Source organism: Ranitomeya variabilis, chromosome 4, assembly GCF_051348905.1.
Source record: "Ranitomeya variabilis isolate aRanVar5 chromosome 4, aRanVar5.hap1, whole genome shotgun sequence".
Lineage (NCBI taxonomy): Eukaryota > Metazoa > Chordata > Amphibia > Anura > Dendrobatidae > Ranitomeya > Ranitomeya variabilis.
In genome coordinates, this window is record NC_135235.1 from 330,118,314 (window position 1) to 330,132,194 (window position 13,881).

The following is a 13,881-nucleotide window of genomic DNA, read 5'->3' on the forward strand; positions in this document are numbered from 1 at the left end:
CCCTGGCCAGATCCAGGACCACCTGGGTCAGATTCGCCACCTGATCACAGAGTGTACAAACTGGATCCATTGGTGGGGGAAAAACAGTATAGGCCAGACATAATGTGACGCTAGTCACCATTCAAGGACAGGCTGTGAAGCAGTGTAGTCAAACGTTCTGGGGTCAGATACCAAGAGAACACGTAGAAAAGCTAAAGTGAAAAGACAAAGGCGAAGTCAAGTCATGATCTGAGGTCAGAATATCAAGAAGAGAGCAGATCAGTGCAAAGGGGCTAGGCAGATGGATGGTCAAAATGAGTTCCAAGGTCAGACAGCAAAAGATCAACAGAGCACAGAAAAACAAGGCCAACCACTGAGCAGATGCTACGTCTGTCAGAGGTCTTAGACTGACTGCTTAGCTAAGTAATTGTGTAATCATCTGGAAAAGGGGACACCTGAAAGAAACTTAGCACCTATTAGACTCAGATGGAATGGGTACGCTGTCCAGCAAAATACTGACAGCTCAGTATACCCCTGCATCAGATTGGACGACTGAGCTGTCTATGACACACTAAACGGAGGAATCGTGACACTCTGATGTTTATTAAGCTGTTGTTTATTAAGAGTTGATTTTCGAGTAAAACATTTCCCACATTAAGAATATAAAAAAGGCTTCTCCCCTGTATGACTGCTCTGGTGGCTAAGAAGAGATGATTTCTTCACAAAACATTTTCCACATTCTGAACAGGAAAAAGTCTTCTTCCCTGTGTGAGTTCTCTGGTGTTTAACAAGATATGATTTAAGGCTAAAACATTTTCCACATTCTGAACATGAAAAGGGCTTCTCCCCAGTGTGAGTTCTTTGGTGTATAATAAGATTCCATTTATATTTAATACATTTCCCACATTCTGAACATGAAAAAGGGCTTTCCCCTGTGTGAATTTTCTGGTGCGTAACAAAATTTGATTTCCGTGCAAAATACCTTCCACATTCTGAACAAAAAAAAGGCTTCTCCCCTGTGTGGATTCTCTGGTGCTTAACAAGATCTGATTTCTGAATAAAACATTTCCCACATTCTGAACACGAAAAAGGCTTCTCCCCTGTGTGAGCTCTTTGATGAGTAGCAAGATTTGATTTCTGGATAAAACGTTTCCCACATTCTGAACATGAAAAAGGTTCTTCCCCTGAGTGTTTTCTCTGGTGCTTAACCAAAACTGATTTCTTCTTAAAGCATTTCCCACATTCAGAACACGAAAATGGATTCTCCCCTGTGTGAGTTCTTTGATGAATAACAAGACCCGATTTTTGGTTAAAACGTTTCTCACATTCTGAACAGGGAAAAGGCTTCTCCCCTGTATGAGTTCTCTGGTGACTGACAAGACGAGATTTCCATAAAAAACATTTTCCACATTCTGAACATGAAAATGGCTTCTCCCCTGTGTGAGTTTTCTGGTGACTAAGAAGATTTGATTTCTGGTTAAAATATTTATCACACTTGAAACAAGAAAATCTATTCTCTTCTGTTTGAATTGTTTGATGTTTAAGAAAAGACTTTTTGACGGGGAAACTATTTCTACATTCTGAACGTGAAAAAGGCTTCTTTGCTTGAGGAGCAATTTGTTTTTTAATGCTTATTTTGTAACTTTGATTTTCCTTAGTAGTTGATAATGAAGACAGTACCAGATTTAAAGGATCAAATGACAGATCTTTGCTGTGAAGGGATGATGGTATATCTGGAGTACTGGCATTCACTTCAATTGTATCCTGTGGGATCTCAAGATCATCTGATATCAAAATTGAAGATGTTAGAGGTCCATCTGGTCCGGTTGTACAATCATCTGCTAAGAATAAAACCAATTATTATTTTTTAATAAAATGTCCTTGAATTGTATATTTGAGCATTTCTACTTAACCCCTTAATGACCTCGGCTATTTTCGTTTTTCCCTCCCCTTCTTCCCAGAGCCAAAACTTTTTTATTTTTCTGTCAATATTGCCATGTAAGGGCTTATTTTTTGTGGGACGAGTTGTACTTTTGAACGACACTATTGGTTTTACCATGTTGTGCACTAGAAAACGAGAAAAAAATTCCAAGTGTCGTAAAATTGCAAAAAAAGTGCAATCCCACACTTGTTTTTTGCTTGGCTTTTTTACTAGGTTCACTAAATGCTAAAACTGACCTGCCATTATGATTATCCTGGTCATTACGAGTTCGTAGACACCAAACATGTGTAGGTAATTTTTTATCTAAGTGGTAAAAAAAAATTCCAAACTTTGCAAAAAAAAAAAATTGCGTAATTTTCCGTTACTTGTAGCGTCTCCATTTTTCGTGATCTGGGGTCAAGTGAGGGCTTTTTTTTTCGTGCCGAGCTGACATTTTTAATGATACCCTTTTGGTGCAGATACGTTTTTTTGATCGCCCGTTATTGCATTTTAATGCAATGTCGCGGCCACCAAAAAAACGTAATTCTGGCTTTTCTAATTTTTTTCTCTACACCGTTTAGCGATCAGGTTAATTCTTTTTTTAGATTGATGGATCTGGCGATTCTGAACACGACGATACCAAATATGTGTAGGTTTGATTTTTTTTATTTTTTTTTTATTTTGAATGGGGCAAAAGGGAGGTGATTTAAACTTATTTTTTTTTCATATTTTTAAAACATTTTTTTAACTTTTGCCATGCTTCAATAGCCTCCATGGGAGGCTAGAACCTGGCATAGCCTGATCGGCTCTACTGCATAGGAGCGATACTCAGATCGCTCCTATGTAGCTAAATTACAGCATTGCTATGAATGCCGACCACAGGGTGGCACTCTCAGTAATCTGGCATCAACAACCATAGAGGCCTTCAAGAGACCTCTGGTTGTCATGCCGATACATCGCTGACCCCTGATCATGTGACGGGGCTCAGCGATGCGCGCATTTCTGGCCCGATGGCCGGAAGTGCTAGTTAAATGCCGCTGTCAGAGTTTGACAGCGGCATTTAACTAGTTAATAGCGGCGGGTGGATGGCGATTCCACCCGCCGCTATTGCGGGAACATGTCAGCTGTACAAAACAACTGACATGTCCCGGCTTTGATGTGGGCTCACCGCCGGAGCCCGCACCAAAGCGGGGGGTTCTGTCCTCGCACATACTATTCCGTCTGAGGACAGAAAGGGGTTAAACGGTCTGTAAAAAATTTAAGTTATGTAAAAAAATGAAATTATTCACCAATAGAATGACAGTTCAATGTCTAATAGAAAACCTCATAGGGTGAACCAGTAGAGCCTAGTGTTAAATTGTTTGTTCATTCTGCCTCCTAAATGTGTAATAAAAAGCAACCAAATCATGTTATGTAGTGTTTCCTGGAGCACAATCTGGGCACTATGTGTTGGGTAATAAAATAGCAAATGTGCAATTTTCACTTTGCAACATCCACTGCGTGCTAATTTTCAGAAAGTGGCTGTGGAGTCAAAATAGTCCCTACCTCTAAAGACTAATTTGCAGAGGGTTATAATTTCCAAAATGGAGTCACTTTATGGGGATTTCTAATGCTCTAATTTTCTACCATTTTGTCATATTAAGTCTTCTGCATATGGTGTGATCCATTTTCTCGGGGATCTGCTTCTATGACATTGGCTTATGTCACCAGGAGCCACCTTATTCATTCTGCAGGCACCGCTGGAGATGGAGGATATGTCAAAACCAGAAGTTCTGGACAGCGCAGGTTCTGTCCAGCCTCTAAGATTAGGGTGCCTGTGACCAGTAGTAACATCCAGTCTGACAGAATGAGTGTGTGTGCTGTTGAGCTGAAGTATTCTGATCCCTACTTCAGCAAATTGTAGGGCAGCACACCCTACTAAAGCTAGAAGCATATTGCTGGAAGCTGCCAGATACAGCCCTGTTCTCCTCTGGTTCAGTCCTCTGTGCTCAGCTCTCACCTTGTGTATGTAATTCCTGTTGTGACTCCGGTCCGTTTACTGACCACTCTTGTGTCTTCTGATTTTCCATTTTCTCTGCCCTGATGGTTATGGTCCGGCTACCTGACTATTCTTCCGAGCTCACACCACAGAGCAGCAGGTAACAAAATGGCCCAAGCCTAAGGGTGTCTGTGTAAGTCCAGATCCATGTAGAGGGGTTAAAGTGTGATTGGCAAAACTGTGGCTATAAACAATAACAGATCTACTGAAATGATCAAGTGGAACAGTATGCTTCCTTAGAAAAAAAAAAAATGAGTAACTGGTGGCAAAACCCATCTTGAGTAATTATGGGGCTCGGTGGCTTGGGCAATTTAAACTATTTTTTAAACTACCAAAATAGGAACGCGTCACAGTGTTCTATTGCCAACATGTGGAAATTTTACTCTTCCTTTTTATATGAAATAAAGTTTTGAAGATTTTTTAATCAGAGTTTCCTATTTTGTACATTTTGGTGGATTTCTCTGCAGTTCAGCAGCTTTGGATACGGCACGCTGCAAGATGGAAACAGGCATGCAATGATTTAGTACAGTGAGATCACTCCTTTTTGTCACAATCCATTTTTGGATTCGTGGCAGCTCTGGTTCCACTCTGTTTTAAATGTAGCTTTTTTCCTTTCAGGCAAGCAGCGGTTAATGTCAGTTTTCCCCTCGCTGGCAATCTTCTGCAGTTGCAGAGTTGCTGGGTCAGCTGACGTAAGTGGTGACCACTTCCACCATCCTTTGAATGGACACCTGATGCATCAGCTGACTGTTGGTTATAGCTTCTGTATGAAGACCAGCCTTGCAGTGGCAGCTCTCTGGTGTCTGCTGTTTCTGGAGTTTGGAGTCCGGCTTCTGAGTCATCTGCGGTGTGGAGCTTGGCAGTGGAGTCTGGAAGCTAAGTGTGTTTTCTCCTCGTCCCTTTCGTGCTTGTCACTGTCCCCTGTGTGATACTATCTACAGTAGTAAGGCTAGCGCCCCTTGCCGGCCAGTGCATTGGCACTAGCACTAGGGCATTTCCATCCCGTTGTGTGTGTGTTGTGCCGTTCGCTGACCAATCCCCCCCCCCATTGGGTTGTGTCACGTGACTTTTTTATTATATTTTTTAAACTAAGGGCCAATATTTTCTATCAGATGAGTTTCTTGAAGAAATATTAAGACATTTAAAGAGAACTGTTTATAGTACTGCAGAGCTGATGTGAGGATATGGCCGCTTACTAAAGACTATAGGACAAATGGACGTAAAGCGGAGTCCACAGCTCTAAGACATAAAGACTTTTTCCAGCATGGAGCATCGGTTACATCAATATTATTGTACTTTAATAGTTGATTTGCTTGATGTGTTTTATTAGAAAATTTCTTGCTGTGTTTTATTAGTGATTCTCTTGCTTATCAGTTCATCCTCAGGAATCAAAGTTTCTATTCAGTGGCAGTCAGCAGAGGAAGACAAGCTGGCTAGAGCTTATGTAAACCTAAAGGTACCGTCACATATAGCGACGCTGCAGCGATCTAGACAACGATGCCGATCGCTGCAGCGTCGCTGTGTGGTCGCTGGAGAGCTGTCACACAGACAGCTCTCCAGCGACCAACGATGCCGAAGTCCCCGGGTAACCAGGGTAAACATCGGGTTACTAAGCGCAGGGCTGCGCTTAGTAACCCGATGTTTACCCTGGTTACCAGTGTAAATGTAAAAAAAACCAAACACTACATACTTACATTCCGTGTCTGTCGCGTCCCCCGGCGTTCTGCTTCCCTGCACTGTAAGCGCCGGCCGAAAAGCAGAGCGGTGACGTCACCGCTGTGCCCTGCTTTATGGCCAGCCGGCGCTGACACAGTGCAGGGAAGCAGAACGCCGGGGGACGCGACAGACATCGGAATGTAAGTATGTAGTGTTTTTTTTTTTTTACATTTACACTGGTAACCAGGGTAAATATCGGGTTACTAAGCACGGCCCTGCACTTAGTAACCCGATGTTTACCCTGGTTACCAGTGAAGACATCGCTGAATCGGCGTCACACACGCCGATCCAGCGATGTCAGCGGGAGATCCAGCGACGAAATAAGGTGCTGGCCTTCTAGCTCCGACCAACGATGTCACAGCAGGATCCTGATCGCTGCTGCGTGTCAAACACAACGATATCGCTATCCAGGACGCTGCAACGTCACGGATCGCTAGCGATATCGTTGTTAAGTTGTTCAGTGTGAAGGTACCTTTAGGCCAGAAAATCAATTGCATCTGTATCAAGGTCTCACTCCCATTGTACTCTCAAACCTAGGCCCATTGTGTAGTTGGGGATAGTAGACTAAGGGTACTGTCACACAGTGGCACTTTGATCGCTCCGACGGCACGATCCGTGACGTTGCAGCGTCGCTTGATTATCGCTCCAGCGTCGTAGACTGCGGTCACACTTTGCAATGCACGGCGCTGGAGCGATAATTTCATGACGTAGTTGCGATGTAGAAGTCATACGGGACATTGGGAATATCGTGCACACCTTTGTTACACGCTGCGATCATGCCGCCACAGCGGGACACTTGACGACGAAATAAAGTTTCAAACGATCTGCTACGACGTACGATTCTCAGCGGGGTCCCTGATCGCAGTAGCGTGTCAGACACAGCGATATCGTAACTATATCGCTGGAACGTCACGGATCGTGCCGTTGTAGCGACCAAAGTGCCACTGTGTGACAGTACCCTAAGGGGAGCCGTCACCACGGGAGGTCTCACATACAGTCCCAGCTGATGGAATATGCCTTGTTCTGTGAGCTAAAGGAAAATGTTTAAGGCGGCGGGAGAAAAAGACTTAGGGCTGAATCAAGCAGTCGTTGGAGGGATTTCGATGGAAGAGGATCCAAGCTGGGATGGATGATCTATGGCGTTTTGGAGATTGTTGGCTGGAGGGGTATCCATGAGCTACGGTCTGGATATCCATCGTCTGGAAGAACATAGGCTGTGACTGCACACTATACCAGCTAGAGATACAAAATCTGTGGGCCAACCAAAAGTTGTGAGACAGTGGGCATCGCCTGGTATGGAGCCAGTGGAACTACTGATCTCAGATTAGGAACTTATGGACTGAGGACATTGTATTTGGGCCATCTACCTGGATGTATAGAATAAAAATGGCAATTAGACCTACCGGTAATTGTATCTCTAGGAATCCATCCTGACAGCACCCTGGAGGAGGCCCTTCTTATCCACAGTGGGAGAGGAAACCACAACAGTTTAAAAGGACCCTCCCTCCACCACCCTTCAGTGATTTTCCAAAGGAACACATCTGGATGGATGCAAAAAGAAAATTTTTTATTTAAACAAGAAATCAATATACAAATGTTACATCACATTAGTATTAAGTGATTTTTGTAGGGAGGGAAACTAATAGTGCTGTCAGGATGGATTCCTGGAAATACAATTACCGGTAGGTCTAATTACCAATTTCCAGGTCACCACCTGACAGCACCCTGGAGAAGTACCAAAGAAAATTGGTTCTTAGGGTGGGACTACTGCCTGAAGTACTTTCCTGCTGAAACCTAATTGTGTCGAGATCACATCCAGTTTATAATGCCTAGAGAAGGTACGGAGACTGGACCAAGATGTGGCCCTGCAGATCTGATCAGCCGAAGCCCCCCTTTCTCTGCCCATCAAGCTGCTATTGCCCTAGATGAATGTGCTTTAAGGCTCTCTGGGGGATTTGTTGTGAATTTGGATTCTGGGCTCCCCCGGTGGCTACTGGTGGAATTGAACTGGTGTCTTCATCTTCTCTGTTCACCTGTTCCCATCAAGATGTGGGAGTCGCTATATAACCTTGCTGCTCTGTTAGTTGCTTGCCGGTCAACAATGTTATCAGAAGCCTCTCTGTGCTTGTTCCTGCTCCTAGACAACTACTAGATAAGTTGGACTCTTGTCCATGTTTGTTTTTGCATTTTTGTTCCAGTTCACAGCTGTAGTTTCGTTACTGTGTCTGGAAAGCTCTTGTGAACAGGAATTGCCACTCTGGTGTTATGAGTTAATGCCAGAGTTTTAAAGTAATTTCTGGATGGTGTTTTGATAGGGTTTTCAGCTGACCATGAAAGTGTTCTTTCTGTCTTCTGCTATGTAGTAAGTGGACCTCAAATTTGCTAAACCTATTTTCATACTACGTTTGTTTTTTCATCTTAATTCACCGCCAATACTTGTGGGGGGCCTCTGTCTCCTTTCGGGGTATTTCTCTAGAGGTGAGCTAGGACTAATATTTTCCTCTGCTAGCATTATTTAGTCCTCCGGCTGGTGCTGGGCATCTAGAATCAACGTAGGCATGCTACCCGGCCACTGCTAGTTGTGCGTTAGGTTTAGTTCATGGTCAGCTCAGTTCCCATCTTCCAAGAGCTAGTTCCTATATATGCTGATGCTATGATCTCTTGCCATTGAGATCATGACAGTTTGACCGGCCAACTAAAGGGTTAAAATCCTTGGCTGAGTAAGGAGAGAAATAAGTAGTCTGCTGAAATTTTTTTTTTTTTTTTTTTTCTCTCCTTTGAATGGCTCTGTGTCCACCTGTTTGTAATGGATCTTCAGAGTGTAACTGCAGGTTTGAATAATCTCGCCACGAAGGTACAAAATTTGCAAGACTTTGTTTGTCATGCACCTGTATCTGAGCCGAGAATTCCTTTGCCGGAATTTTTCTCGGGGAATAGATCTGGGTTTCAGAATTTTCGAAATAATTGCAAATTATTTTTGTCCTTGAAATTTCGCTCTGCCGGAGACCCTGCACAGCAGGTCAGGATTGTGATTTCCTTGCTCCGGGGCGACCCTCAAGACTGGGCTTTTTCATTGACACCAGGGGATCCTGCGTTGCTCAATGTGGATGCGTTTTTTCTGGCCTTGGGGTTGCTTTATGACGAACCTCATTTGGAGCTTCAGGCAGAAAAAACTTTGATGTCCCTATCTCAGGGGCAAGATGAAGCGGAAATTTACTGCCAAAGATTCCGTAAATGGTCTGTGCTTACTCAGTGGAATGAGTGCGCCCTGGCGGCGACTTTCAGAGAGGGTCTCTCTGATGCCATTAAGGATGTTATGGTGGGGTTCCCTGTGCCTGCGGGTCTGAATGAGTCCATGACAATGGCTATTCAGATCGATAGGCGTTTGCGGGAGCGCAAACCAGTGCACCATCTGGCGGTGTCCACTGAGAAGTCGCCAGAGAGTATGCAGTGTGATAGAATTCTGTCCCGAAGCGAGCGGCAGAATTTTAGACGGAAAAATGGGTTGTGTTTCTATTGTGGTGATTCTACTCATGTTATATCAGCATGCTCTAAGCGCACTAAAAAGCTTGATAAATCTGTTTCCATTTGCACCTTACCGTCTAAGTTTATTCTATCTGTGACCCTGATTTGCTCTTTGTCATCTATTACCACGGACGCCTATGTCGACTCTGGCGCCGCTTTGAGTCTTATGGATTGGTCCTTTGCCAAACGCTGTGGGTATGATTTAGAGCCTTTGGAGACTTCTATTCCTCTGAAGGGGATTGACTCCACCCCATTGGCTAATAATAAACCACAATACTGGACACAAGTAACTATGCGTATTAGTCCGGATCACCAGGAGATTATTCGCTTTCTGGTGTTGTATAATCTACATGATGATTTGGTGCTAGGATTGCCTTGGCTGCAATCTCACAACCCAGTCCTCGACTGGAGAGCTATGTCTGTGTTGAGCTGGGGATGTAAGGGGACTCATGGGGATGTACCTGTGGTTTCCATTTCATCATCTATTCCCTCTGAAATTCCTGAGTTCCTGTCTGACTATTGTGACGTCTTTGAAGAATCCAAGCTTGGTTCGTTACCTCCGCACCGAGAGTGCGATTGTGCCATAGATTTAATCCCGGGTAGTAAATACCCAAAAGGTCGTTTATTTAATTTGTCTGTGCCTGAACATGCTGCTATGCGTGAATATATAAAGGAGTCCTTGGAAAAGGGACATATTCGTCCATCGTCATCTCCCTTAGGAGCCGGTTTTTTCTTTGTGTCAAAAAAAGACGGCTCTTTGAGACCATGTATTGATTATCGGCTTTTGAATAAGATCACTGTAAAATATCAATACCCATTGCCGTTGCTGACTGATTTGTTTGCTCGCATAAAGGGGGCCAAGTGGTTCTCTAAGATTGACCTTCGTGGGGCGTATAATTTGGTGCGAATCAGGCAGGGGGATGAGTGGAAAACCGCATTTAATACGCCCGAGGGCCACTTTGAGTATTTAGTGATGCCTTTTGGTCTTTCTAATGCTCCGTCAGTTTTCCAGTCCTTTATGCATGATATTTTTCGCGATTATTTGGATAAATTTATGATTGTGTATCTGGATGATATTCTGATTTTTTCGGATGACTGGGACTCTCATGTCCAGCAAGTCAGGAGGGTTTTTCAGGTTTTGCGGTCTAATTCTTTGTGTGTGAAGGGTTCTAAGTGTGTTTTTGGGGTACAGAGGATTTCCTTTTTGGGATATATTTTTTCCCCCTCTTCCATTGAAATGGATCCTGTCAAGGTTCAAGCTATTTGTGATTGGACGCAGCCCTCTTCTCTTAAGAGTCTTCAGAAATTTTTGGGCTTTGCTAACTTTTATCGTCGATTTATTGCTGGTTTTTCGGATATTGCTAAGCCATTGACCGATTTGACTAAGAAGGGTGCTGATGTTGCTGATTGGTCCCCTGATGCTGTGGAGGCCTTTCGGGAGCTTAAGCGCCGTTTTTCCTCTGCCCCTGTGTTGCGTCAGCCTGATGTTGCTCTACCTTTTCAGGTTGAGGTCGACGCTTCTGAGATCGGAGCTGGGGCAGTGTTGTCGCAGAAAAGTTCTGACTGCTCCGTGATGAGGCCTTGTGCCTTCTTTTCCCGTAAATTTTCGCCCGCTGAGCGGAATTATGATGTTGGGAATCGGGAGCTTTTGGCCATGAAGTGGGCTTTTGAGGAGTGGCGCCATTGGCTTGAGGGGGCCAGACATCAGGTGGTGGTATTGACTGACCACAAAAATTTGATTTATCTTGAGACCGCCAGGCGCCTGAATCCTAGACAGGCGCGCTGGTCATTATTTTTCTCTCGGTTTAATTTTGTGGTGTCATACCTACCGGGTTCTAAGAATGTTAAGGCGGATGCCCTTTCTAGGAGTTTTGAGCCTGACTCGCCTGGTAACTCTGAGCCCACAGGTATCCTTAAGGATGGAGTGGTATTGTCAGCCGTTTCTCCAGACCTGCGGCGGGCCTTGCAGGAGTTTCAGGCGGATAGACCTGATCGTTGCCCACCTGATAAACTGTTTGTTCCTGATGATTGGACCAGTAGAGTCATCTCTGAGGTTCATTCTTCTGCGTTGGCAGGTCATCCTGGCATTTTTGGTACCAGGGATTTGGTGGCAAGGTTCTTCTGGTGGCCTTCCCTGTCACGAGATGTGCGAGGCTTTGTGCAGTCTTGTGACGTTTGTGCTCGGGCCAAGCCTTGTTGTTCTCGGGCTAGTGGATTATTGTTGCCCTTGCCTATTCCTAAGAGGCCTTGGACGCACATCTCGATGGATTTTATTTCAGATCTGCCTGTTTCTCAGAAGATGTCTGTCATCTGGGTGGTGTGTGACCGTTTTTCTAAAATGGTCCATTTGGTTCCTCTGCCCAAGTTGCCTTCTTCTTCCGAGTTGGTTCCTCTGTTTTTTCAAAATGTTGTTCGTTTGCATGGTATTCCTGAGAATATCGTTTCTGACAGAGGGACCCAATTCGTGTCTAGATTTTGGCGGGCATTCTGTGCTAGGATGGGCATAGATTTATCTTTTTCGTCCGCTTTCCATCCTCAGACTAATGGCCAGACCGAGCGGATTAATCAGACCCTGGAGACATATCTGAGGTGTTTTGTGTCTGCTGACCAGGATGATTGGGTTGCTTTTTTGCCATTAGCGGAGTTCGCTCTCAATAATCGGGCCAGCTCTGCCACTTTGGTGTCCCCGTTTTTCTGTAATTCGGGGTTTCATCCTCGATTTTCCTCTGGTCAGGTGGAATCTTCGGATTGTCCTGGAGTGGATGCTGTGGTGGAGAGATTGCATCAGATCTGGGGGCAGGTGGTGGACAATTTGAGGTTGTCCCAGGAGAAGACTCAGCTTTTTGCCAACCGCCACCGTCGTGTTGGTCCTCGGCTTTGTGTTGGGGATTTGGTGTGGTTGTCTTCTCGTTTTGTCCCTATGAGGGTCTCTTCTCCTAAGTTTAAGCCTCGGTTCATCGGCCCGTATAAGATATTGGAGATTCTTAACCCTGTTTCCTTCCGTTTGGACCTCCCTGCATCCTTTTCTATTCATAACGTTTTTCATCGGTCATTATTGCGCAGATATGAGGTACCGGTTGTGCCTTCCGTTGAGCCTCCTGCTCCGGTGTTGGTTGAGGGTGAGTTGGAGTACGTTGTGGAGAAAATCTTAGACTCTCGTGTTTCCAGACGGAGACTCCAGTATCTGGTCAAGTGGAAGGGATACGGCCAGGAGGATAATTCTTGGGTGAATGCATCTGATGTTCATGCCTCTGATCTGGTTCGTGCCTTTCATAGGGCCCATCCTGATCGCCCTGGTGGTTCTGGTGAGGGTTCGGTGCCCCCTCCTTGAGGGGGGGGTACTGTTGTGAATTTGGATTCTGGGCTCCCCCGGTGGCTACTGGTGGAATTGAACTGGTGTCTTCATCTTCTCTGTTCACCTGTTCCCATCAAGATGTGGGAGTCGCTATATAACCTTGCTGCTCTGTTAGTTGCTTGCCGGTCAACAATGTTATCAGAAGCCTCTCTGTGCTTGTTCCTGCTCCTAGACAACTACTAGATAAGTTGGACTCTTGTCCATGTTTGTTTTTGCATTTTTGTTCCAGTTCACAGCTGTAGTTTCGTTACTGTGTCTGGAAAGCTCTTGTGAACAGGAATTGCCACTCTGGTGTTATGAGTTAATGCCAGAGTTTTAAAGTAATTTCTGGATGGTGTTTTGATAGGGTTTTCAGCTGACCATGAAAGTGTTCTTTCTGTCTTCTGCTATGTAGTAAGTGGACCTCAAATTTGCTAAACCTATTTTCATACTACGTTTGTTTTTTCATCTTAATTCACCGCCAATACTTGTGGGGGGCCTCTGTCTCCTTTCGGGGTATTTCTCTAGAGGTGAGCTAGGACTAATATTTTCCTCTGCTAGCATTATTTAGTCCTCCGGCTGGTGCTGGGCATCTAGAATCAACGTAGGCATGCTACCCGGCCACTGCTAGTTGTGCGTTAGGTTTAGTTCATGGTCAGCTCAGTTCCCATCTTCCAAGAGCTAGTTCCTATATATGCTGATGCTATGATCTCTTGCCATTGAGATCATGACAGGGATTCATTCCCTGAGCTTCATAGGCTAAGCTAATCATGGATCTAATCCATCTCGCAATAGTAGACTTGGATGCTTTTCTACCTCTGTTTGGACCTCTGAACTGAACAAAAAGATTATTATCCTGTCTCCAGGCCCTAGTTGCCTCTAAGTATTTAAGAACGGTTTCCCTAATGTCCAGATTATGGTAGAAACTTTCTTTTTGGTTTTTAGGAAGTTGGCTGTTGTGAATTCCGTTCTCGGACTCCCTCCTGTGGTCATGAATGGTACTTTGTTTAGTTCTGCTCTGGGGCTCCCTCTGGTGGCTTCGAGCGGAACTGCTGGTTACTAGGTTGGATTTATCAGCTGCTCTCGTTATGTTGCTATGCTGGCTTCCCTATTTAACTCCACTCAGATCGTTACCTCATGCCAGCTGTCAATGTATCAGAATTGGTTCAGATCTCTCTTGGACTTCTCTGAGGACCTGTCTACTCCAGCAGAAGCTAAGTCCCTGCTAGTTCATTTGTTGTTACTGCTGCTTGAATATATTTCTTAGTACTGCTAAATTCTAGTCCAGCTTGCTATCATGATATTTCCTTGCTAGCTGGAAGCTCTGGGGTGCAGTGTTGCACCTCCACACCGTGAGTCGGTGTGGGG

At 44.7% G+C, this 13,881-nt stretch overlaps 1 protein-coding gene across 2 annotated transcripts in view; it reads right to left on the minus strand.

Annotated features, from left to right (window-relative positions):
* Nucleotides 1-561: 561 nt before the first annotated feature.
* The window catches only part of LOC143764685 (uncharacterized), a 28,723-nt gene continuing 15,403 nt past the window's right edge, over nucleotides 562-13,881 (minus strand). The window contains exon 7 of one of the 2 annotated variants that reach the window (XM_077250517.1): nucleotides 562-1,820. In XM_077250517.1, coding sequence (XP_077106632.1) covers nucleotides 634-1,820 — 1,187 coding nt within the window. In that variant the 3' untranslated portion in view covers nucleotides 562-633. The remainder of the gene's footprint in view (nucleotides 1,821-13,881) is intronic. The other variant, XM_077250516.1, reaches the window with a different exon arrangement.